This window comes from Miniopterus natalensis, chromosome 6, assembly GCF_054644295.1.
Source record: "Miniopterus natalensis isolate mMinNat1 chromosome 6, mMinNat1.hap1, whole genome shotgun sequence".
In the NCBI taxonomy this organism is placed as follows: domain Eukaryota; kingdom Metazoa; phylum Chordata; class Mammalia; order Chiroptera; family Miniopteridae; genus Miniopterus; species Miniopterus natalensis.
This window is the reverse complement of record NC_142086.1, coordinates 72,971,992-72,992,957: the sequence shown is the minus strand read 5'-3', so window position 1 is coordinate 72,992,957 and position 20,966 is coordinate 72,971,992. Positions and strand designations below refer to the sequence as shown.

General features: G+C 38.7%; 1 protein-coding gene across 1 annotated transcript in view; it reads right to left on the bottom strand.

Moving 5' to 3' along the window:
• VEPH1 (ventricular zone expressed PH domain containing 1) overlaps positions 1-20,966 on the bottom strand; it is a 158,100-nt gene that overhangs the window by 22,364 nt on the left and 114,770 nt on the right. The window contains exons 9-10 of the mRNA XM_087817922.1: positions 17,018-17,157; positions 13,968-14,102 (exon numbers count right to left, since the gene is read on the bottom strand). Coding sequence (XP_087674048.1) covers positions 13,968-14,102; positions 17,018-17,157 — 275 coding nt within the window. The remainder of the gene's footprint in view (positions 1-13,967; positions 14,103-17,017; positions 17,158-20,966) is intronic.

The following is a 20,966-nucleotide window of genomic DNA, read 5'->3' as shown; positions in this document are numbered from 1 at the left end:
CTTCCATATTGGAAAGCAAAGAATTGTGTGTTTTTGTTTTTTTTTCCTAATTGACGATGGCCACATGCATTTAGCAACCAGGTATTGAGCATCTAGTACAACTATGCACTACTAAGTGGTCCTAGGCCTCAGGGTGCTGATGTGGGAGAGCTCATCGGAGGGGCTTTCTTTTTCTTCCTTTGGAAATCCACTCGTGAGATAACCATGCTCCTCAGCTATGGAGGTTATTCTGTTGGGGGTGAGGTCCCGCTCTTGTCTTATATTTTCCCCTTTACCCCTGCTCCTCCCACCTCCCCTTTACATAAGTTCTCACTCTTTTGAGTTTGCTATATGTCTTTGAACAGATATATACTCTTGAAAAATACGAACAATATTTTCATTTTCCCAAATGATGTTATGCCACAGACTGCAGTTATTTCTTGCTTGTTTCACTGGAGGTCTCTACAGGGTGTCGTATGTGTAGTCAGTTAGTTGCCTCTACTGCTGCAAAGTGACTTCATAGCATGTATCCTCCACCCACCGCATTTTATCTAACCATTCCCTTAGCGATGGGCCCAGGTGTGCCTCCGCCTGCGCCCTTCCATGAACCATGGCAATCACTGATATCCTCACACATGTCCCCCTGTGGATGTGAGCAAGAACTTTCTTTTGGAATAACCATCCAGGAGCGGAATTGCTGGATCATAGGTAGGTGTAAGGCTGTAGAGGAAATATTTTTACGTTTCTGCACAGTTTGGGTTTTCTGAGCAAATTTTACTGCAACTTGGGACCTGGGTTAAAAAAGTTACTTTATGATTGATTAGAAGTGAGAGATCATCTACAGGGATTTCTGTTCCCAGAAGTATGAGTTTGCCTTTCAAAGTGGGGCTGAGACCCAGGATTTGGACACATCTCTGGTTTTCAAGCTGGAGACACTAGTCTTATTCTCCCCTTAGAGAGTTTTAGGCGTATCCCAAAGGGTAAGAGCAGGAACCCAGGATCTTTCCCAAGGAGCAAAGATTTTTCTTCCTGTCTTTCAGAAGAATGGGTACAGCTGTCCATCCCTTATCTAAATATCCGGATTTATACTTTCAGGGTTCCCTAACTACAGTGCAGGATGTGTAGGATGCTATGTGGTTCTTGTAGCATTGCCCCAGACAACTGAGGCAAAGGGAAACTGGTGAGGTGATTCACTGGAAATAATAACAATCTGCTTTGCTCCAGAAATCTCATTTGCATGAGACATTACAAATGTAACATTATGCATATCCGTAACTTCACTAGCTTCTGATAAATTGCTTTCCAAAATGGCTGTCCAATTTACATTCCCACCAGCATAACATGAAGAATTCCTATTCCACATCATAATGGAAGGCCTGTCTAGGTTCCGAAGTTTCTGAAAGAATTACCATTCAACGACCCTTTCCCATTTCTGAAAGAGGCCATCTTTTTGTTGACCACAGCAGTACTGGTCTGACTGCATCAGGAGCTTGCAGCACTCTCCAGTGACTTCTTAAACCCTTGCTTCTTACACCATGGGGAAAATCAGCCACAGTTCTGTAGCAAGCATTGCATTTCTCTCCATTTGTATTGCCTTTTGCTATCATAAGAAGCATTCCAGGTCCTGGGAATCAGACCACCCTTTTCAGGTACAATTATTTTAATACACTAGTACATGCCAACATTTGGCCAGGGTCTAGTTTTCCTTTAAGAATTATTATTTTACTTATGTGTTTACTACTTGGAGCAGTTACAAAGGGGATTAAACTATCATAACTCTACCATGGGCTTAGGGAGAAGGCATTACTTCCCATGATGTGGGAGCTTCAAATGTCTCATTTAGTCGTTCAACAGAGAGAGCATAGCACTAAGCATTGGTGAAGCAATAGTGATCAAGGCAGATGTAATAAGTTGAACTACCCCTCAGTAGAGAAATAGATAAAGAACTCTATGGCCTATTTCCACAATGGAAAATTTTATAGATGCTAAAATGAATGAGTTAACGCTACAAGTATGAACAGATATATTTTTAAAAGATAATCTTAAGCTCAGAAAGCATATTGCAAAAGATATGCAAAATATAATAACACACATGTAAAATTTTAAAACAATAGTACAAAAACATTCATGGAACTAATACATACCAACCTCAGGAGAGTATTTGCCACTGTTTCTTTCTGTTTGTAAAGAGAAACATTTGAAGTAGATATGGAAGAAATGTAAGCACCTCTTCTATCTTGTGGAGGGAACAAGTATTGTCCTTCACTTTTCTGAATTTGTCAGTTATTTCTGAATTTCATAAAAATATAAGTGAGGCAGAGAACACAGTTCAGTGAAGCAAAGAGACTGGCTGGGGTTAGCATCTGTGAGGAGGAAAGATTCTGCATGTGGGGGGTCTTGCTTGGTACCCCTCACATCCCTTGTAGAGGAGACCCTTTCTTTTACCTGTAAGAGGCTGGCCTTGGGGTGACGGTCACTAATGGACTATGTCTTTCTCTTGATTTTTGCATTTATTCCTGTTGGGGGTTGGGACTGCCCTATTAAGGCCTCTTTTAATCTAGCTCTTCAAGCTGGGAGACAGAGATAAGCCAGGTGTTTGGACTATGTTCTATTGTTTTATTTTAGAAAACAAACCAGACCTACAACATGCTGACATCAAGTTCTATCTTAGATAACTGGTACAGAATGGGATAAATGACAGAAGTAACACTTAGAAATAAGATTTTTTTCCCCCTGCAGAATGGTATGGAGTAAAGAAGGTAGGTTTCAGAGCCAGAAGATCTGAGTTTGTGTCCTGCCACCATCATTCACCAGCAGTTCTTGGAGATACTTCATTTCTCAGTGTTTTCAATGCAGGCCTCAATCTGTAAAATGACAGTGATCCCTAAACTGTCTCCTTCAGAGAGTTTCTGCCCCAAATCAATTCATGGATAATTACACTAACTGTAGAGAAATAATACAAAGTAGTGACAATGATGATGATTTGAACAAAGCAAACTAAGAAGCTCTTCTTGATGCATATAAAATACAGGGCTTTTTTTTTTTTATCTCTTAGCTAGATAAATAAATGTAAATCTTTTTGAAATGAATGACTTGTTTAGGAAACACTGATGTTAGGTGCCTGAGAAACATATTTCATTTTCTAAAAGCAAGTAACGTACTTATCTGCCTGTTTTTGTTAGCGTGTTGTCAAACCTCGGGATACTGAATGTAATGAGATGCACACATAACAAGATGTAATGCAATGTGAGCGTCTGAAAGGGGAACGATGACATGTGCATGTTTGATGGGCCATAATGAGATGTACAAATGGAAACGCACATAGAAATGTGCATGGGTAATGGCTAATGAGATGCATAAATGGATGGGTGTAATGATAAAGGCATTTAAAGGGATGCGATGTGATTTATAAATGGAAGAATTAAGTGGGGAGGGTGGAAGGGGCAGGCTGCGACAAGCAGAGAGAGGATGCAGTGCGAGGCATGGGTGGAGAGCGAGGACCGTGCGCGACGCGGGTAATGAGATAAGAACGGTGGCACGGTGAGGCTCACAAGGGAAGGAAGCGACGACTGTGCAGAAAGGAGGGGACCACGACAAGCATGAGAGGGAGGGTTGGATGCTCGGGATAAAGAAATGCGCACAAAAAAGACGGGAGGACTGAGAGGGGGAGCAGGAAAGGGTGCGAGGAGGGGTGGGGAGGAACCAGGCGGGCAGTGGGGCGCTTAGTGAGCCGCGGGAATGGGAGCTGCGGGGAGGCGGCCGGGCTAGGGAATAATTAGACACACGCAGAGGATTATAATGAGGCTCCCGGCCGATCAGACGACCATAGCACTCAGTTCTCATGAAGGGGCTGAAAATGGAAAAAAATCCAGAGCAGAGCCACAGAGAGATCTAAATTGTTACAAATCCAGAAAAGAGAAAACTGAACAGGTGATTTAACCTCAGCCTGAGAATTAATGAAGTAATGGTTTTATAGGTGCTGTTTGGGGCATTTACTCTGTGCCAGGTGCTCTGCCGGGCGTTTAACTAAATGCATCGTCTCATTTCCCCTTCCTAGCCACCCTGTGAGGCAGTTGGATTAGTTCCCGGTTTATTGATGAAGACTGAGCTACAGCGAGGTCAACCAACTTTCCAGATTCCCAGAGCACGTCCGTGGAGGAATGTGACTCAGCCAAGTCAACTGGATACCAGTTGCCTCTGTCTCTCTTCTGGTGTTTCTGTAAAAGTATTTTATGACACATCCTGCCTCAGAATCACCTGGATCACTTGTCAAAGACTTCGGAGTCCCAGGCTCACCCCAGTGAGCACCATTTGCAAGATCCACGGAGACCCTGGAAACTTGCACTTGAATAAGTTCTCTAGGGGGTCCTGCAGGCCGTCAGGTCTGGGAATTATTTAGCGAGACCAGCACTAGAATGGGGGGTATTCTAGTGCTTCCCATTAGCTCTGATGAAAGATTGTGGGGAAAGGGGCATACCTTCATCATGAGCAGCCTGGCTGCAGGGGGACCGTAGAAGGAACTTCCAGACCCTGTAATGAGGCATCAAATCAGTCTGTGCACTGTACTTGACAGGGGACTTTTTTAAAAAGGCCCCTTCCCTTCTGATTGGTCTTCAATAGGAACCCCAAATTACACTGAAAATAGTATAATGTGCAAAATAAAGTGCAAACATGTATTGAAAATAAGTTGACTCTAGGAAATGTTTGTTTACTGAATTAAAAAAAAATCACTTCATAGTCTTCTAATCCCTCAGGGCCTCCACGAGGATACTGTGTGCTTAGAACCCAAGGTCGGCCCATCTACGTGCAACTCTCAGGGTTCTGAGAGTAAAAGCAAATAGTGCTGCTGTTCTCTTTCCTGGTATGTCTACTATTGAGAAATTTAAATTACTATGATTTTTTAGATTAAAAACCCAGAATTTATATTTTGAAATGAGTGTTAAACTTGAAGGACTACTCACATTTTAGTGACACAGCCTCTGCTCAAAACATTTTGAGGAGTCTCTTTTGGGATTGTTTTTAGAGTATATTCATAAGCCACATAAGAAAATATTTCATTATTTTAGCGAAACCCAGCTTTTAACTTGGAAAACTATTATTCCATTGGCGTAGTCTCCTTTTATGATAGACCTGGGCCTGGATACATTTTTAGCTCTTGTGAAAATAAAGCTCATTCTCAAGAGATGAATTCTTTGCCATTCATTTTGTTTGGGGGCTTCTTGAGGAGGAGGTGCAATATTAGTTATCGTTCATTAAACACTTACTATGTGCCAGTCACTGTTCCAAGAACTTTACATGTATTATATCTTCTAAATCTCATAAAATTTCTGTGAAGTGGGTGCTAGTATTTTCTCACTTGGCAGGTAAAGAAGATGAAACACAGAGGACTTAAAAGAGCTGATAAGCGGTAGAGGCAGGATTTGAATCAAGATCCTAAGCTTCCAACCACCACACTTGTACTTTGCTTGAAAAGAGGTGCTGTTAATTTTAATAGTTTAGTGCCCAGTGTTTTGCAGTATTCACACTCTATCCATGATCACATTCAGGGAAAAAGACAAACATTTCCCTGTGCACTGATTATTTAAGAAATGAACCTAAACCACTGTCGGATTAGGACAGACATTTCAGAGGAACTGCATACTTCTGTTCCCCCAGGAATAGAGTTATTTCGTTAACTATTTTCTAAAGTTTTTTTTGGTCTTTTTTTTTAAGTTTCCTTGACTGATGCAGAACATCTGGCTGACTGTGAAGGAATGTTCACCACAGTAGTAAAATTGACATGCTTCATTATAGGACAGTCTGGCTTGTGTAACAAGAAGGAAGTACAATACGATATATGTGATAAACCAAGATTCAAACAAACCAAGAAAATATTTCTATGCCAGTTTTAATTTCTTTAAAAAAGCTTATGTACAACAAACGTACAGTATGTGTGGAGAGTGGTTAGGGAGATAATAGTGTGTATCAATTAGCCAACTGTAAGGGTAATAACTTTTTAATCTTTCAATAGCAAATGGAACTGTCACTTAGGTTCAACGTGTTTACAAAATCATACGCAGTCACTTAAAATAATAAGCTGTGAGTAAGGAGTTGTTCAAATGAGGGGCCTATAGGCTGTTATAATGTATAGCTCTTAAGGGGAAAAATGAATTCAAATGAAGGTAGAGACAGTATTTTGGGAGGCAAAATTTAGGCTTTGGCTGCATTTCTATACTCAGTGGTCCCAAGTCATCAATAAAAATTGTGCTTGTAAAAGTCTCCAGAAGACGTGTCAACTCTTAAGGACTCTTTTCACCTTCGAGCCTCTCCTCTTACATTAATCATGTTAATCCCAGATGAACTATTACGAGGCTATGGTGGAGGAGTGTGAGTCCACTGATACTGCATAAACTGTGATAAAAATTCGTCTCGTGCTTAAGCTAATACTCTCTGGGTGCTACCTCATACTGCAAGCCTTGTGCACGGAGTGTGGTGTAAAGGGCCCTGGTCACACCTCTCTCCCCTGCCTCGGCTGTCTGCCTTAGCCTTGGCCAGCCTTGTGATAAATGAGCTTGTGTCCTTGTTTCCAAGGGGAATAGCAGAGCATCTGTTGGGTCTGGGAGGAAAAGTAGAGGGTTCTTGTGAAAAGATGCTCAGCACAAATCCATCGTCTTCTTCATTCAGAAAATAACTTGTTTCTGGGCTCGAAAGAGCATCCTTCTGTTCCTCAAATCAGGTTTCCTATGTGTACAGTCTTTGTCAGCATTTTAAATCTTTCCTTTTGGTCTGCATCTTTACCCTCTACCTTCTCAAACACAGATCTCCCCTACCTCCTTGAAATCTTTTACCATCTCATTACCACTGAACCAAAAATAAAAAAATAAAATAAAAAAGCACAGCGGATCACTGCTGGAGACAAATCATATCTCTATTTTACTTTAAATTTATCATCTCAGATTCCAAATAAATGTTCCTCATTGCCTGACTGTCCTGCTACTTTTCTCTAGTAAGTTCATGGCTCCTTTCTCTAAGAATTTCATTTCAGACTTTCTCTTTCCTCAAACCTCCCACATTCTCCCCCTCCTTTTTCCACCCCCCTTTCAGCTGATAGCCTCACCTCTTATTTCACTGAAAAAGATGAAAAGCCATCAAAAAGAACTCACTCACCTTTCCTCCATCAAATCCACTACTTGATCTGGGTCTGCACGCAGTGACTTTTCCCCCTCATCTGCTTACCATTTTCACTCTCTATTGCATCAGCCCAACAACTTACAAACATGCTCTGGGGTTTCCATATAAACCATCTCCATACTTCCTCCATTACCAGCCCATTCAGCACCAAGCTTTTACAACAGCTCTCTACATGTGCTCTTTCCTCCCTCAGTTTTTCCTTTGCAGCATTTCTCCACTGACTCCTGTTTGCACCTTGCTCTTAAAACTCCATTAAAACTGCTCATCCGAAGTATTTTTCTTCCTTGACCTGGCTGCCAAATCTCATCCATGCCCTTTCTCTTTCTTGGGCATTCTCTTAATATCTGTGACCTCTATACTTTCTGGGTTTCTTTTGTCTCTCAGCTGCTCTCTGGGTTGAATCCTGAACTGGGTCTTTCTCCTCTCTACACTCCCTTCAGATTGCTTTAATCTCCCCAGGGCTTTCATCACCTCTGTGCCCACGATGCCCTCAGTTATATTCTGTCCTAAACCGCTTCACATTTGCCTGCTAGACAGTCCCACTGGAACACCTCACAGGCATTTTAAATCTAAGATGTTTGAAAGCCTCCCCCCCCCCCTTTAGCTTGTTATGTCCTGATAGCTCCAAAACTTATAGTGATGTGTCATTTATCCTATCCTGATTAGGATCATCCAGTCTAAGCTACTCTCTCCTCTCGTCTGGGTCAGCAATTGTCTCCTTCATGATCTCCCTGACTCTGCTTTTGCCCCCTTCTGATCTAGTCTCCACACTAGATCAGACTGAGTGATCTTTGAAGACAAGCTGGGTAATGTGTGCTGCTCAAAACTCTTTAGCGACTTCCCACAGACTGCAATAAAATCTGAGCTCCTTGCTACGGCTTGCAAGGCCAGAGGTCAGTCCCCCCAGAGGAACTCCTCACTTGCCCTTTGCTCACTGGGCTCCGCTCTGATCCTTTTACTTCTTCCAACGCTGTGGAAGGGGAGTGAGTTCCCTCCTGGGTGGGCACAACCATCCATAGTGAGGTAGGAAGAAGACAATATTAGAACTTTCACTTTATTTTTTATCTTATTTTTCAAAATTTCTATTTTTGAACATGTTTTAGAATAGAAATGAGTATAATAATACATGTTTATAATTTATAGGTAAATAAATATAAACATTGAGGTGACTTAAATTCAGAGAACAATGCTCTAATATGCCAAGGTTTTGCTTTTCTTCTCTTAGTGTTTCTTTCTTTTTGGTTTTTGATCTCAAGATCTGTGCAAAACGTTCCCTTTGCCAGGAAAACTAATCAGACACCACCTCAGCGACGCCTTCCCTGACCACCCAGCATAAGCTCCCTTCATCACTTCCTTCAGGCACGTATCAGGGTGGAACTGCGTATTTATTTACCTGTACGTTACTATCTCCATCGGGGTAGAGCATGACTGTGTAAGTCAGGCCTTTGCACAGTGCTTGGCATAGAGCAGGCATTTCCCCCAAATATTTTTAACTGAATGAATGAACTTAGGGTCACATTTACCACGTCTTCACTGTGATTTTTTGGTCTCCTCCATGTCATTGCTGATGTCATTCTCTTTACATGGAACCATTTTCCTCTTTCTTTAAAAACCCAGACTCCGTATTTTAATGCCCACTATCCTCCCAACTGGCTCGCTCTCCACAGGGAGTGTCCCAGATGTTTGCATCTGCACCCACATCCCACCTTCAGTCTGCCCTCCCAACCCCCTCTCCTCCAGTTTCCATCATGATTTGCATTCTCCTGGAGTTCACCCCTTAATCACTGGGTTTACCCCTCGGCCTGGCTTCACTGAATAGGCACTTATTCACACATCCTTTTAATCTCTTTACCTCACCTTCGATTTTTAGATTCTGCCCATCAGAGTTTCCTGGTTCTGAGCATAGAGCCCAAGATCTCCACCCCCACCTAAGCTTCTGAAATCCCAAACCTAAATTTTATCTACCCCATTCCCATTCAGCTTGCTCTGAAAGGGAAGTTAAACATAGCCAATCCTTCTCAAACAGCATGATTCACACTGCTCTCCCTTGAGGCTGGCCTGCAGCACTCCTCACGCACATCACACATGTAGCCTTAAATATCTCATAAGAATTTGAATAGATAACAGCCTTTGTATAATAAGCCTATTTCTCATTTACTTCCTTATGCATTTATTTATTAAAGTACTGTATTAACAGTGTATCTCAAAACACTAAATCTAAGCCTTGGGAGCATCAGGTCTCCTTTTGTTCCACACACAATTGGTGCTTTAGTTTTATTTATGCTTGGGCAGAACTGCCAATTACCCTGGGAACTGTCAAGTGTGTTTGCAGCAATGTGGACTGAAAACAAACCTCCAAATGTTAGCCAGATGGGGCCCATTTTATTTCAGCAGCAAATTTAATTTTTTTGTTACCATAATGGGCATAGTCTTGAGACCTCATCTCTATGGCATATGGAATTTCTCCAGGCTTTGGGAACTGGAACATGTGTGTCAATAAAGGAGACTTGTCTCTCAAATTCCAGTCCTTTAGCAATTCCCCAGCTGACTTCGTCAACTGTCTGGTCCTCTGATGATCAGAGCGCCTCACCCTCTGAAGGGTGGAAATATTTATTGTATCTCTAGTTACTCCATGGAAGCCATTCTCCCCATTTCTTAAATGAATCAATGAGTTTTCTACCCTTTTAAAAAATCTTTATTTTATAATGAAAATGATCTTAAAATGGAATTTTCCTTCTTTAAGTAAGCTGCTCATTTACATTTCCTTACACAAAACAGTATAACTGAAAGTGGCACTTCTATAATAATATTTTCTCCATAGTTATAAAAGAAATACATACTTCTTAGAGAAGATTTAGAAAATACTAGTCCCATCAGCCAGAGCTGACCATTGCTAACATTTTGGTATATTTCCTTTTGGTTGCTTTAGTGGGCAATCCTCCAAATAATCTTTATATAAATAATTTTGTATATTGCAATGTGGTATTTGACGTATTATTTCATGTCATTAAACATTTCCCATAAACATGGTTTTTATGGTTCCTTAATACTCTTCCATATAGATGGATATATTACTTTAATTCTTCCATCTCTAAATATAGCTCTATATCTATACTTATATCTATATATTTCTATCAAACACTCTCATTCTCCCATCTTTACACATCTAGGCTGTTTACAAATCACTCCACCATGCTTTTTTGGCATGTGTGTCTTAAATTTTGTACACATTTCAGATAATTTCAACAAATTCCTAGAAGTGTAATCACTGTGTTAAAGGATATGAGTATTTTTAAGACTCTTGACCCGCATTGCTAAATTGTTTTTTAGGAATGTTGAAATAATTTACACTTCAACTAGAAATGTGTGAGAATGCCTGAACTCCCTTAATCTAGCCAGCACTGATTACTGTCTTTTAAAAAATGAATTAAAAAGGGACACGTTATTTTAATTTGTTTTTATATCTTGACTACTAATGAGGCTGAATATTATTTCTGGACTCCAAGTCTTATTTGCTCATGTCTTTGGCCCACTGATTATTAATTTGAATGAAGTTAAGTATCTAAAGGATATTAAACTTCATCTTTTATCCTTGTTACACATATTTTCATTCATGTTATTGTATAGACAGGTTTTGGATTTTATAAACTTTATGGAGTCAAATCTATCAAGCCTAGACTCTTAGGCATTAGTTATAAGTTTAACTAAATTTAAAAAAGAAAGACAAACATGTGCAATGGACAATATAACTAATACCCATGTACTTGCCAGCCAAACTTAACAAGTGCTCATGTTTTGTCTGATTTTTAAAAAACAAAATTACAGATGAAATTGAGATCTCCTTAATCTCCTCCTCAGCAACATTTCTCTCCCTCTTTCCCCCACTTCCTCGTTACCCAGAAACAATGCCATCACGAATTTGGGGTGAGTCTGAATATGATGCTATATTTTGATCACAAGTACATGTACCCATAAATAATGCATAGTGCTGCTTAGTGTCTTTAAAAAATTTATGCAAGCTAGCATACTATGCATGTCATACTCTTGCAACTTGCTTATTAAAACTCAATATTATGTTTTCAAGATTTATCCCATGTTGCTACAAATAGGTCTAATTAATTCTCTTTTATTGCCTGTGTAGCATGATTATACTACAACATTTTTCTTTTTTCTTCTATTGATGTACCTTTTCATTGCTCCTGGTTTTTTGGTGCAAACAGTGCTCAGCTAACATCTGTATGTGTCTCCTAGTGCAGGCATGTGAGAGTTTTACCTAGAAATGGAATTGCAAGATAAAAGAGTGCAATGAATTTATAATATAACCAGCTATTGCCAGATTGCTCTTCTAAAAAGGTTGTGAAGGAGAACTTGTTTTAAATCTTGTCTAGGACAGAATGTTTTTGTACATTATAATACAAAACTTCCACGTGGAAAGAAATGACCATCTCTGATAAAATGCTTAAGCTCTGTTAAGAGAGAGCTTAAATGTTCTCACTGCAGGGAGATAAATATGTGAGGAAATGAATGTGTTAATTAGATACGGGAATCCTTTGTGGGGTGATGCTTAAGTATTTTTTGGATAAGTTGCAAATGAAATTAAGTCTTCTGGAAAGCTACTGACTCTCTCACATTGACTGGCAACTAGCTGTCTAATTTAATTATTATATATTTATTACATATATATTTTTATTTTTGAGTCTGATTTAATTATTACATATATTTTTTCTTAAATACTTCTTTTCTAAATAGGTAAACCTGTTTTATTCACATCTGTTGTGTATAAACATTCTCATTTTTTCATGTCTTTGCCAAGACTTTTACTGTCTCAATTTTTTATTCTCACCAGTTTTATCATTGTAAAATGGTGTTATCACTTTTAGTAATTAAAATCAATTATTTCAATAATTTTTAGTGAGTCTACATATCTTACATTTTTGACCATTTGAGTTTCCTGTTCAGTGAATTTCTGTTCATGTTCTTCGCCGAGTTTTCTTTTGGATTCTTTGTCTCTTCTGTGTTGGTTTATAGAAGATTTTTGTGCATGAGTTATACATATTTCAAATACCGTCTTACAGCTTGTGCTTACCTTTTAACTTTGTTATGGTGTGTTTTGTCATACAGAAATTTAAATATTTTATGTAGTCAAATCTGTTATTCGTATTTGCTTCATGATTTCTGCTCACTTAGATCTTAAGAAATCCTTTCTTATCCTAAGGTCATAAAGGCAGCCCTTGGTATTTTCTTCTGGTTCTACGGTTTCATTGATTACATTTAGGCCGCTATCTGGAGTTGATTTATCTATAGTGTCTGGGAGGGATCTGATTTTATCTTTTCAATCTGGAAAGTCCCCATACTACTTTTAAAATATTTCATTTTTTCCTCAATCTGAAACCCCCCTTTGATATCTACCAAGCAAGTGTCTATACATGCTTGGGGCTATCTCTGGACTCTGTTCTTACCCTGACTTTATCCCTGCAGCAATAATCATGCTCTCACCTTCTCATAGCTTTAGAATACATTTTCTTTCCCTAGTAGAAAAATTTCCTCCTCTGTGTTCTTTTTCAGAATCATTTTGGTTATTCTCAAATTTAGGATTAGTTTGTCAAACTCCTTGAAGAAATTTGTTGCTATTATTACTGAAAATGAAATTGTATTTATATTTTAATTTGGGAAATTTTTTTATTTGTGTGACGATGAGTATTCCTAGCTATGAGGAGGGTGTATCTTTCTATTAATCCAGGTTTAAAAGAAAAACACCATGTGTTTTTATTAATAGTTAAAAACATTTCTTCATCAGAAACTTTCACATCTTTTTTTATATTATTCGTAGATCCCTTATAGATTTGGTCGCTGTTCTAAATGATATGTTTTCATTGTGTTCTCTAATACTTGCTATTCATGTTTAGGTTTGTGACTCACAGGTCCTGGAGGAAGTACACAGCAGGCCTCGAGGAACGTAAGGGAAGATGCAGACAGAGGGAGAGGCAGGACCTGCGCTGTCCACAATGTAACTGGCTCTTCTCTACTCTGGGGACATGACAAGATTCCATTTCTCTGCCTCTGGAAGTCAGAGTCGGCCATGTGACTTGCTTCAGCCAATGAATTTTGAACTTTGAACTTTGAAAAGGGATGTGTCACTCCAGGCAGAAGCTTTTTTTTTTTTTTTTTTTAATATGTTTCTTATTGATTTCAGAGAGAGGAAGAGGGAGGGAGAGAGAGACAGAAACATCACTGATGAGAGAGAGTCATTGATCGGCTGCCTCCTGCACGCCCCCTACTGGGGATTCACCCACAACTCTGGCATGTGCCCTGACTGGGAATCGAACCCCATTCTTTTTGATTTGAATTGGACAATCCAGCCTTAGCCTGGGAACCCCAAAGCACTTTCTCCACTGATGCAAATAAAGGCATGTGCCCCAAATCCTGCTTCTCTCCGCACCTTCCCTTAGCTTCCCCAAGTGGCCCCTCAAGGCCTGCCGTGTACTTCCTCCAGGACCTGTGAGTAATACACTTACTATTTCAGTTTCTCCTGGGTCTTTTGTTGTATGGGGCTCACCATCTGGCACCCTGTGCTCTACTTCACAAATGTCAATTTAACAAAGTCACAATAGGCAATGACCCTGTCTACCGATATCATTCTACCGAGTCCACAAGAAATTTGGCGCTATATTACTTAAAAAGTGTTTTAAAAATAATAATAAAAGAAGGTCAAGGAAAAAAGGAAACAATTGAACTGTTGAGAAAAAGGCAAACTGTTTCAACCAAGATAATCTTGAATCTCAGTTTAAAATAACACATCCTGGTAAAGAAGCATTTACCTTCTGCTGCGGAAATGTGGACTCCATCATGGCTGTTTCAAAGCTGTGAGCACCCTCTGCCTGGGTCTTCTCCCATAGAGATCTGAGAAACTGCACAGAGCGACTCTGGATGGACAGGGGCTCAGGAAACAGGCTCTGAAAGGGCGTTAATGAGAAAAACATTATTTCTTGTCTCAACAAGATTGTTTGATTGACTACAATGAATTATTTGGGCTCAGTTTGAACTTTAACATGGTTTAAATTTAAATAAAACAACAAAGAAATCTATTTTGAAGATTGAACATATGATGCATTTTAGGCTTTTAATTTTTAAATAGAAAAATTAAAATTATTGAATAGGATTTTTAAGGCAGTTGATACTGATCTCTATAAATATGCCTAAACTTGTAACATAGTATTTACTTCCATCATTTTCCAAACATGCTACCTAATTGGAAATGGTTAATATACATATTTATATTTATTTTTCAAAGCTCTGAGAATTAATGTATAAAATTAAATCTAAAGCACAAAATCAGAGTAGATCATGAAGACTAGAAATTGAATAGTTGAGTGTTCATTTTGCACATACTCAAACATGAACAGTGTGAGTGGATGTGTGGGGAACAAAACACTTAAAATCCTTAAGTGTATAATGGGTGAATACTCCCAGAGCTTTAAGAGATTCTAAGTTTTAGATAATAGGATTATTAATGTAAAGAAAATCGCATTTATATATGTCAATCAAGCTAATGAAAATAAAATTTTCAAAGAAGATTTAAAAAGTTTGTATATTTACTAATCAATTATGTGTTTAATAGTCATTTACATGTTGTGACGTTATAGCTATAAATGTGAACTTTTCAAGTTAAGGAAACAATTTTATAAAAACATACAGAACATCAACAAAGGGCATAACATATTATTTATATACAAACAACACCATATGTGTTATATTTTATGTTGAGGTATGATAAAATGATATTGGCTTATAAAATCCTATTTTCCATGGCAATGACATCCAAGCATTGACTTATGAGACTCTCTAGGTAGTTTTTGTATAAAAAGTTTCTATTTAGTAAATAAAAATAAATAAGTTTTTCCCCAGAAATACATCATTACTGTCATCAAGATGAGCTGTTTCTTGAACTGAGTGTGGAAAGGTGAAGAATTTTATACTTTAAGTGGCCCGCAGATTAAAAAAGTCTAAGCCCGCAGTGGTTGAGCATTGACCCATGAACCAAGAGGCCCCTGGTTGGATTCTCAGTCGGGGCACATGCCCAGGTTTTGGGCTCGATCCCCCAGTAGGGGGTGTGCAAAAGGCAGCCAATTGATGATGTTTCTCCCTCATCAATGTTTCTATCTCTCTCACCCTCTCCCTTTCTCTCTCTCTAAAAACCAATGAAAACATATTTAGAGAAAAAAATGCTAAGAGCCTGTAACAGTTAAATTGATTATTCAACCATAATGTGGACACATCTGGGGATTTCTTGTTTATTATCAGAAACTTGTGCAGCATATATTTTTTAATTTAAAGAGAAGGGAAGCCTGACTTAATTAATCATCAATCCAAATAGAAGCATTTAGACCTGAATCAGTGAATGGAGAGCTACACGAGTGTGTTAAATTCAGAGAAGAGAAAGAGTCTGGTCCAGCATACAAGGCTGGGTTTGTAATTATCGAGTCAAAGATTTTATTTTCAGTCCAACATTTTATTGCTATTGTGAAGTCAGGGCTTCTGCGGACTGCACAATATGAAAGCTGTGGAAACAGAGAGGAACCATCACAGTACAGTGACCGAAGAAAAGCAGTGGAAACATGCTTTGTGGCGAGTTTGCTTAACAGGGAAGACAAAGAATCAGGCTAAGTCAATAAAATAAGATAAAGGGCAAAAATAAAAGCAAGTTTTCCTGGTTAGTTTTCAGAAAACTAATGACTGTTAAGAACAAAGCTCAAACCAAATACAAAGTCACTGATGAAAACGATTTGAAAACTATAAGTAAAGTAAGTAAAGCAAGGTCATTCTTCTATGGAAAGGAAGGAATGTCGAGGCTGGTTCTTTGGTTTGGTTTTATTTTGCATTCCAATACAACTCGATTCACATAAAAATGTGAGTTGTTCTCTGTGAGATGTTATTAAGTCTTAGAGGAAAACGTGGTAGTTTTAAGGCACTTCTAAGCTGTCTCTTAATTACTATAGTTCCACCTTACCGTCATGATGTATTCAGCTGTCTTTATTTATAAAAAATATAACTATCTGGTTGGTGGCTTTTGTAGGGGCTTTTACAGAAGTATTTTATTAATAGAAACAAATAAACTATCTTATCACTTGGCCTAATTTTTAAGCATCTTACAACATTTGAATTTTCGTTTTTCCCCCCTTTTTCCCTGCACCTGCCTGCGTCCACTCATTGTCCACTGGATCAGGAGTCAGGTGATCTGAACTCTGCCTTCACTTTTCTTATCTGTAAAAGTGACGTCTAAGGTATCTTCTATTACGAACACTTTATAATCTATATTCAAATTTTACATGAAAATGTAATGCATTCAAGATACATATTTCCAAATAAGAATCTCTTTCAATGCTAAAATATTTGCATAAAATTCTTTATTGTTAAAAGTTTCTCAGTATGTAATTTCACATATATATATATTTGTGTGTGTGTGTGTGTAAAAAGTAGCATTCCAGTATTTTAACAATGTCAAAATGGATGTGTCGACCCACAAGTTGATTGGAGATAGACTATAATAAAGACTAGCTCTACATAAGAAAAGCTATTCCCCTCAATAAGCTGTTTTTGTTCTTGTTTAACAAAAAGTATTTTTCCTTTTATTCTCATTTTTTATTAATAGATATTAATAGGGTTGGCCTCCTGATTAGTAATCTAGAGCTTTTTATAAGAAAATTATCCTCATATACAAAAATATCCTTATTAAAATTAATGATGAAATGTGTATGAATTGCTGTTACCTACATATCAACTTTGGTCAAAGAAAAAGTCAGTAAAAATGATTATAAACTCATACTCCATGACTCGTTAAGGAGCCACAATGAACTTAACTTATACACACCTGCTGAAATAGAAACATGATCTGGATCCATGGCTGAGGTTCTTGGCTGATGAGAATAAAACTGGATTTACTGTACAGGCAGTAATGACCCTTCAAGGAGCAGGTGAAGAACAACTTCGCTACACAACTTCTAACAGAATCTAGAAAGAAATACACATAGCACTGAACATTCGATTCTTCTCGGTTACACTTTATACTTCACCACACACACACCTTCAGAAATACATTCTTCAGTTTTCAGTCTGACAGCTAACAAGTCCCAACAGCTGTGTATCTGTGAGTGGGTCCACTTCATGGGGTGCAGATTTAAACGCAGATGCTTTAGGAAAAGTTGTATTTTACCCTTCTTGCTCTGGTTTTAATGAACGATGCATGAGGAATCTCCCAGCAACTTACCTGGAAGAGGAAAACCTTTCTCCCATAAACAGGGAGATGCTGTGTCCTTTCCTTCTGATCGGGCACCTTGAAATAACCACCTGGGAGGGAAAAGCCAGTGGATGCGGGAAACCTGGGCCTTTGGGGGATGGTGGATGGTGCGTCAGGAACCAGGGGCACTGTTCACTTGGTTGTGCAGGGGCCACACAGGCAGCCTCGAAAAGGCCATTTCACCTTGAGGAGCTTCAGCGGGGAAGCTTGATGCGACCGCCCTGTAGGGCCAAGGGAGCGGTGGTGCAGGAGAGCAGAAGGGGTGAGAAGGCATACGTGGGAGGAGCCATTTAATCTTTACCATCCTGCAAGATGGGCATCACTGTTTCTATTTTAAAGATGAGGAAACTTAGCCCATTTGAGGGTCAGCTTAGTGAAACGCTCCCGCTGCCTCGTTCACCACTGAGCCTTGGTACGTGACACACGATAGATGCTCCACAGAGAATACCTGGACAGATGAATGATGCAAGGGATCCAGAAAAAATGCCAAAGGCTGCCTAATCTGTGGCAGAGCCAGGATTTGAACTTGCCTGAGCTGATGCCATGTTGGGACGCTTTGGGCACTACCATACTAGGGATCTTAAAATCTGTAGTCATATTAATAGTTCATGGGGTATATACTGTTTCAATATTAATCTTACATTTTATATGAAACATTTTGAAAATTAATAGATTCAGTATGCCCTACTATTAAAAATGGAAATGGATTAGAGTTTAATAAAAGTGGATGGGGACTCTAATAAGGTGGCAGAGTCAGTCCCTACCTGTGCACCATCAGGGAGGCATAACAGGCTTTTCAGGAAGCGTTTGGAAGCATTCAGGAGAGCGGCCAGGACAGATTAGAGGAGAAGGCATTGGAAAGAAAACAATAAAGCCACAAGGCAATTTAGAAATAGATAATGAAATCTTAATATTAACAGCTTTCTGTGCTTCTGAAACAGTGGTATGAAAGAAAGAACTAGTTTTCATAAAGCTAATTGTTTGGGGGAACTAAAAAAAATGTTGGGTTGAGCATCCTATATCCTTGTTTAAAGTCAGAAGTTATTCCTGCATTCTGGGGGTGAATGGATCATGACATGTAAACAGAGCTTGAGGGTTCAGTGGGAAAGGCCAGGAGGCCTGGCTCTGGGAAAGAAAGACCTCAGAAGAGAATGGAGCACAATATCAGCTTAAAATAGCCCCATCAGAAATTGTTTGACAAGGGTAATGAAAAATATATTTTGGTACTGATGCTCTGAAAACTGTTATTTAAATTAATCTATACTAGGGAAATCAGATACCAAGTATATCATAAGAGCAACACAAAAACGGTATTTGGAATAAATCTAATGTATGTAGACACTGAGATAGCAGCAAGGTTTGTTTTAATAGAAAGTTTCAAAAGCAAAGAAAGTTCTTTCCTAAGAATCCATGCAGTGGCATGTCAGTTGCAAGTTGGACTTTAGACCTCTGCTATGAAAAAAGTTTTTGTCTATTTCCTTCACTAAATTCTTACTGCTCCTTCATGTTTCCTTTTGAAAATGAACATTGCTTAGATTTATTTACTCACCCTGAGTCTACCAACTTTCTATATACAAACCACAGGGGTCCCAGGTCACATAAAATGGGCAAAGTGGTGGAGGACAGACCTTTAACTTAGAAACATATACACTGGCTGGAAAAATAAATCAGTTCTGTGATAGACGGTTTCTGTTAATATTTTCAGTAAAGCTGACCTGTATCAATATTTTTCTTCTCATTTTTCTTTAGAGCTTTCCTGGCTTGGAAAGTTTTCCCCACAGTATTTAGTATTTAGTTGTTAATTTTTCTCTATAACTTTCTCCCTTCTGTATTGAATGGCAAGCACACAATAAGTGGTTGAATAAATGAATGAATGTCAGACACTGTGTGAGAGCAAGAGGGGCCAGGATATTGACCCTATAATAGGAAAAATGTCTGCAAACAACACTGTTTATAAACATCTAGAAACGACACTTATAAAAAATTGTTTTTGCCCATGAGATAATGGAGGGACACACTATCATGGCCACTCAGGGAAATGAGAAGCTTGCTCTCACTGAGGTGAACCGTAAAAGATGATCATGAATTTAGAAAAAATATGAGGGAGACAAGCATGTAAAGTGCAGGGAACACCTTGAAAAAAAATCACACAAGGCATAAATGTTCAAGGTAATTCCAGGTAGTAAATTTAGTATATATGGGTCATTAAGATATGGTTTACTCATACAATTGATGCCCAAAAGGTTGTTTATTTTTCTAGACTCACGTGAAGAGAGAGAACAGCAAATGGGAGAACCATCAGAAATAGCATCTATATAAAATTATCTTAAGTCCGTGAGATAATGAAGTTTTGGAAGGAAAACCACAGAGGTGAAGTGCCATTTTTATCATATCATACCAAGAGTACATTTGATCAACATGACTTATGACTGCTGATGTTGACCCTGGCCACCTGGCTGAGGTAGTGTTCACCACGTTTCCCCCCGCTTCCCACACTGTACCCTCTGAAAGGAAGTCGCTATGTGCAGCCACATCCCAGGAGCGGGCAGTTTGCTTCCCTCCTGGAGGGCAGAGTAGCTACATGAATTATGTGAAATTCTTCTGCATAGATTTGTCTCTTCCTCCTCTAGTTACTTTATTCAAATTATTTAGTCAATTATTCTATCAGTATGCACTTATAGATGTTTATTTCAAAATTCAATACTATTTTCTTTCTTTCTTTTTTGCTCTGATTGTTCCAGCTTTGGCCGTTAGGAGTTCTTTCAGTTGGCTCCTGTGTCCATGTGATGTGCCCCCATCATTGTGCATGTGGTCTTTACTTATTTATTTATTTTAACACTTATTTACTTTTTGGAACTAAAAGATGTTCCTGGCTAATCGTATATGTTTCCTGCTCCTGTTTTAGAATAAGCTGTTTCTCCAAGGAGTTTTGGTTCCTTTTATTGGAGAATGGTAACAGAAACCAAGATCTGGGGGCCAGGTGTGCTTGTTGCCGCTGAGGTGTCATTACTCCATGGTCCTCTCAGCTAATAGAGCAAGGTAATCATGTGTGTACACTAATACTTGTATGTACACATATGAAAAGTTTTTCTATATGTAACTGTCTTTATCTATATTAAGTTAAACATAAGTTCATACTGATGCCTTCAATTCTAATTCTTTACCACGTGGATAGTTTTAGCCTTGCTTATCTGTAACTCCCACATCAACATTGAGGCCTGGCTCCCATTCTGTTAGTATTTTTATCTGTTGCACACTACAGAAGGCAGAATCTCTCTCTCTTTCACTCCCTCCTACCTTCCCTCTCCAGCTCCTTCTCCTCTCTCTCTCTCTCCCTTCCTCTCTCCTCTCTTTCTTAAAAAATTTTGTGTATTTAGCATCTACCATAGTGCTTGGCATAGAGAAGCTTCCTTAAAAACATAATAATATTTTATTACAATCTTTCTATTTTCTTCTGGAGCAACAAATATAAAAACAGTAGGATATTCTCATGAAAATGAGAAGTATAATAACATAATATTAA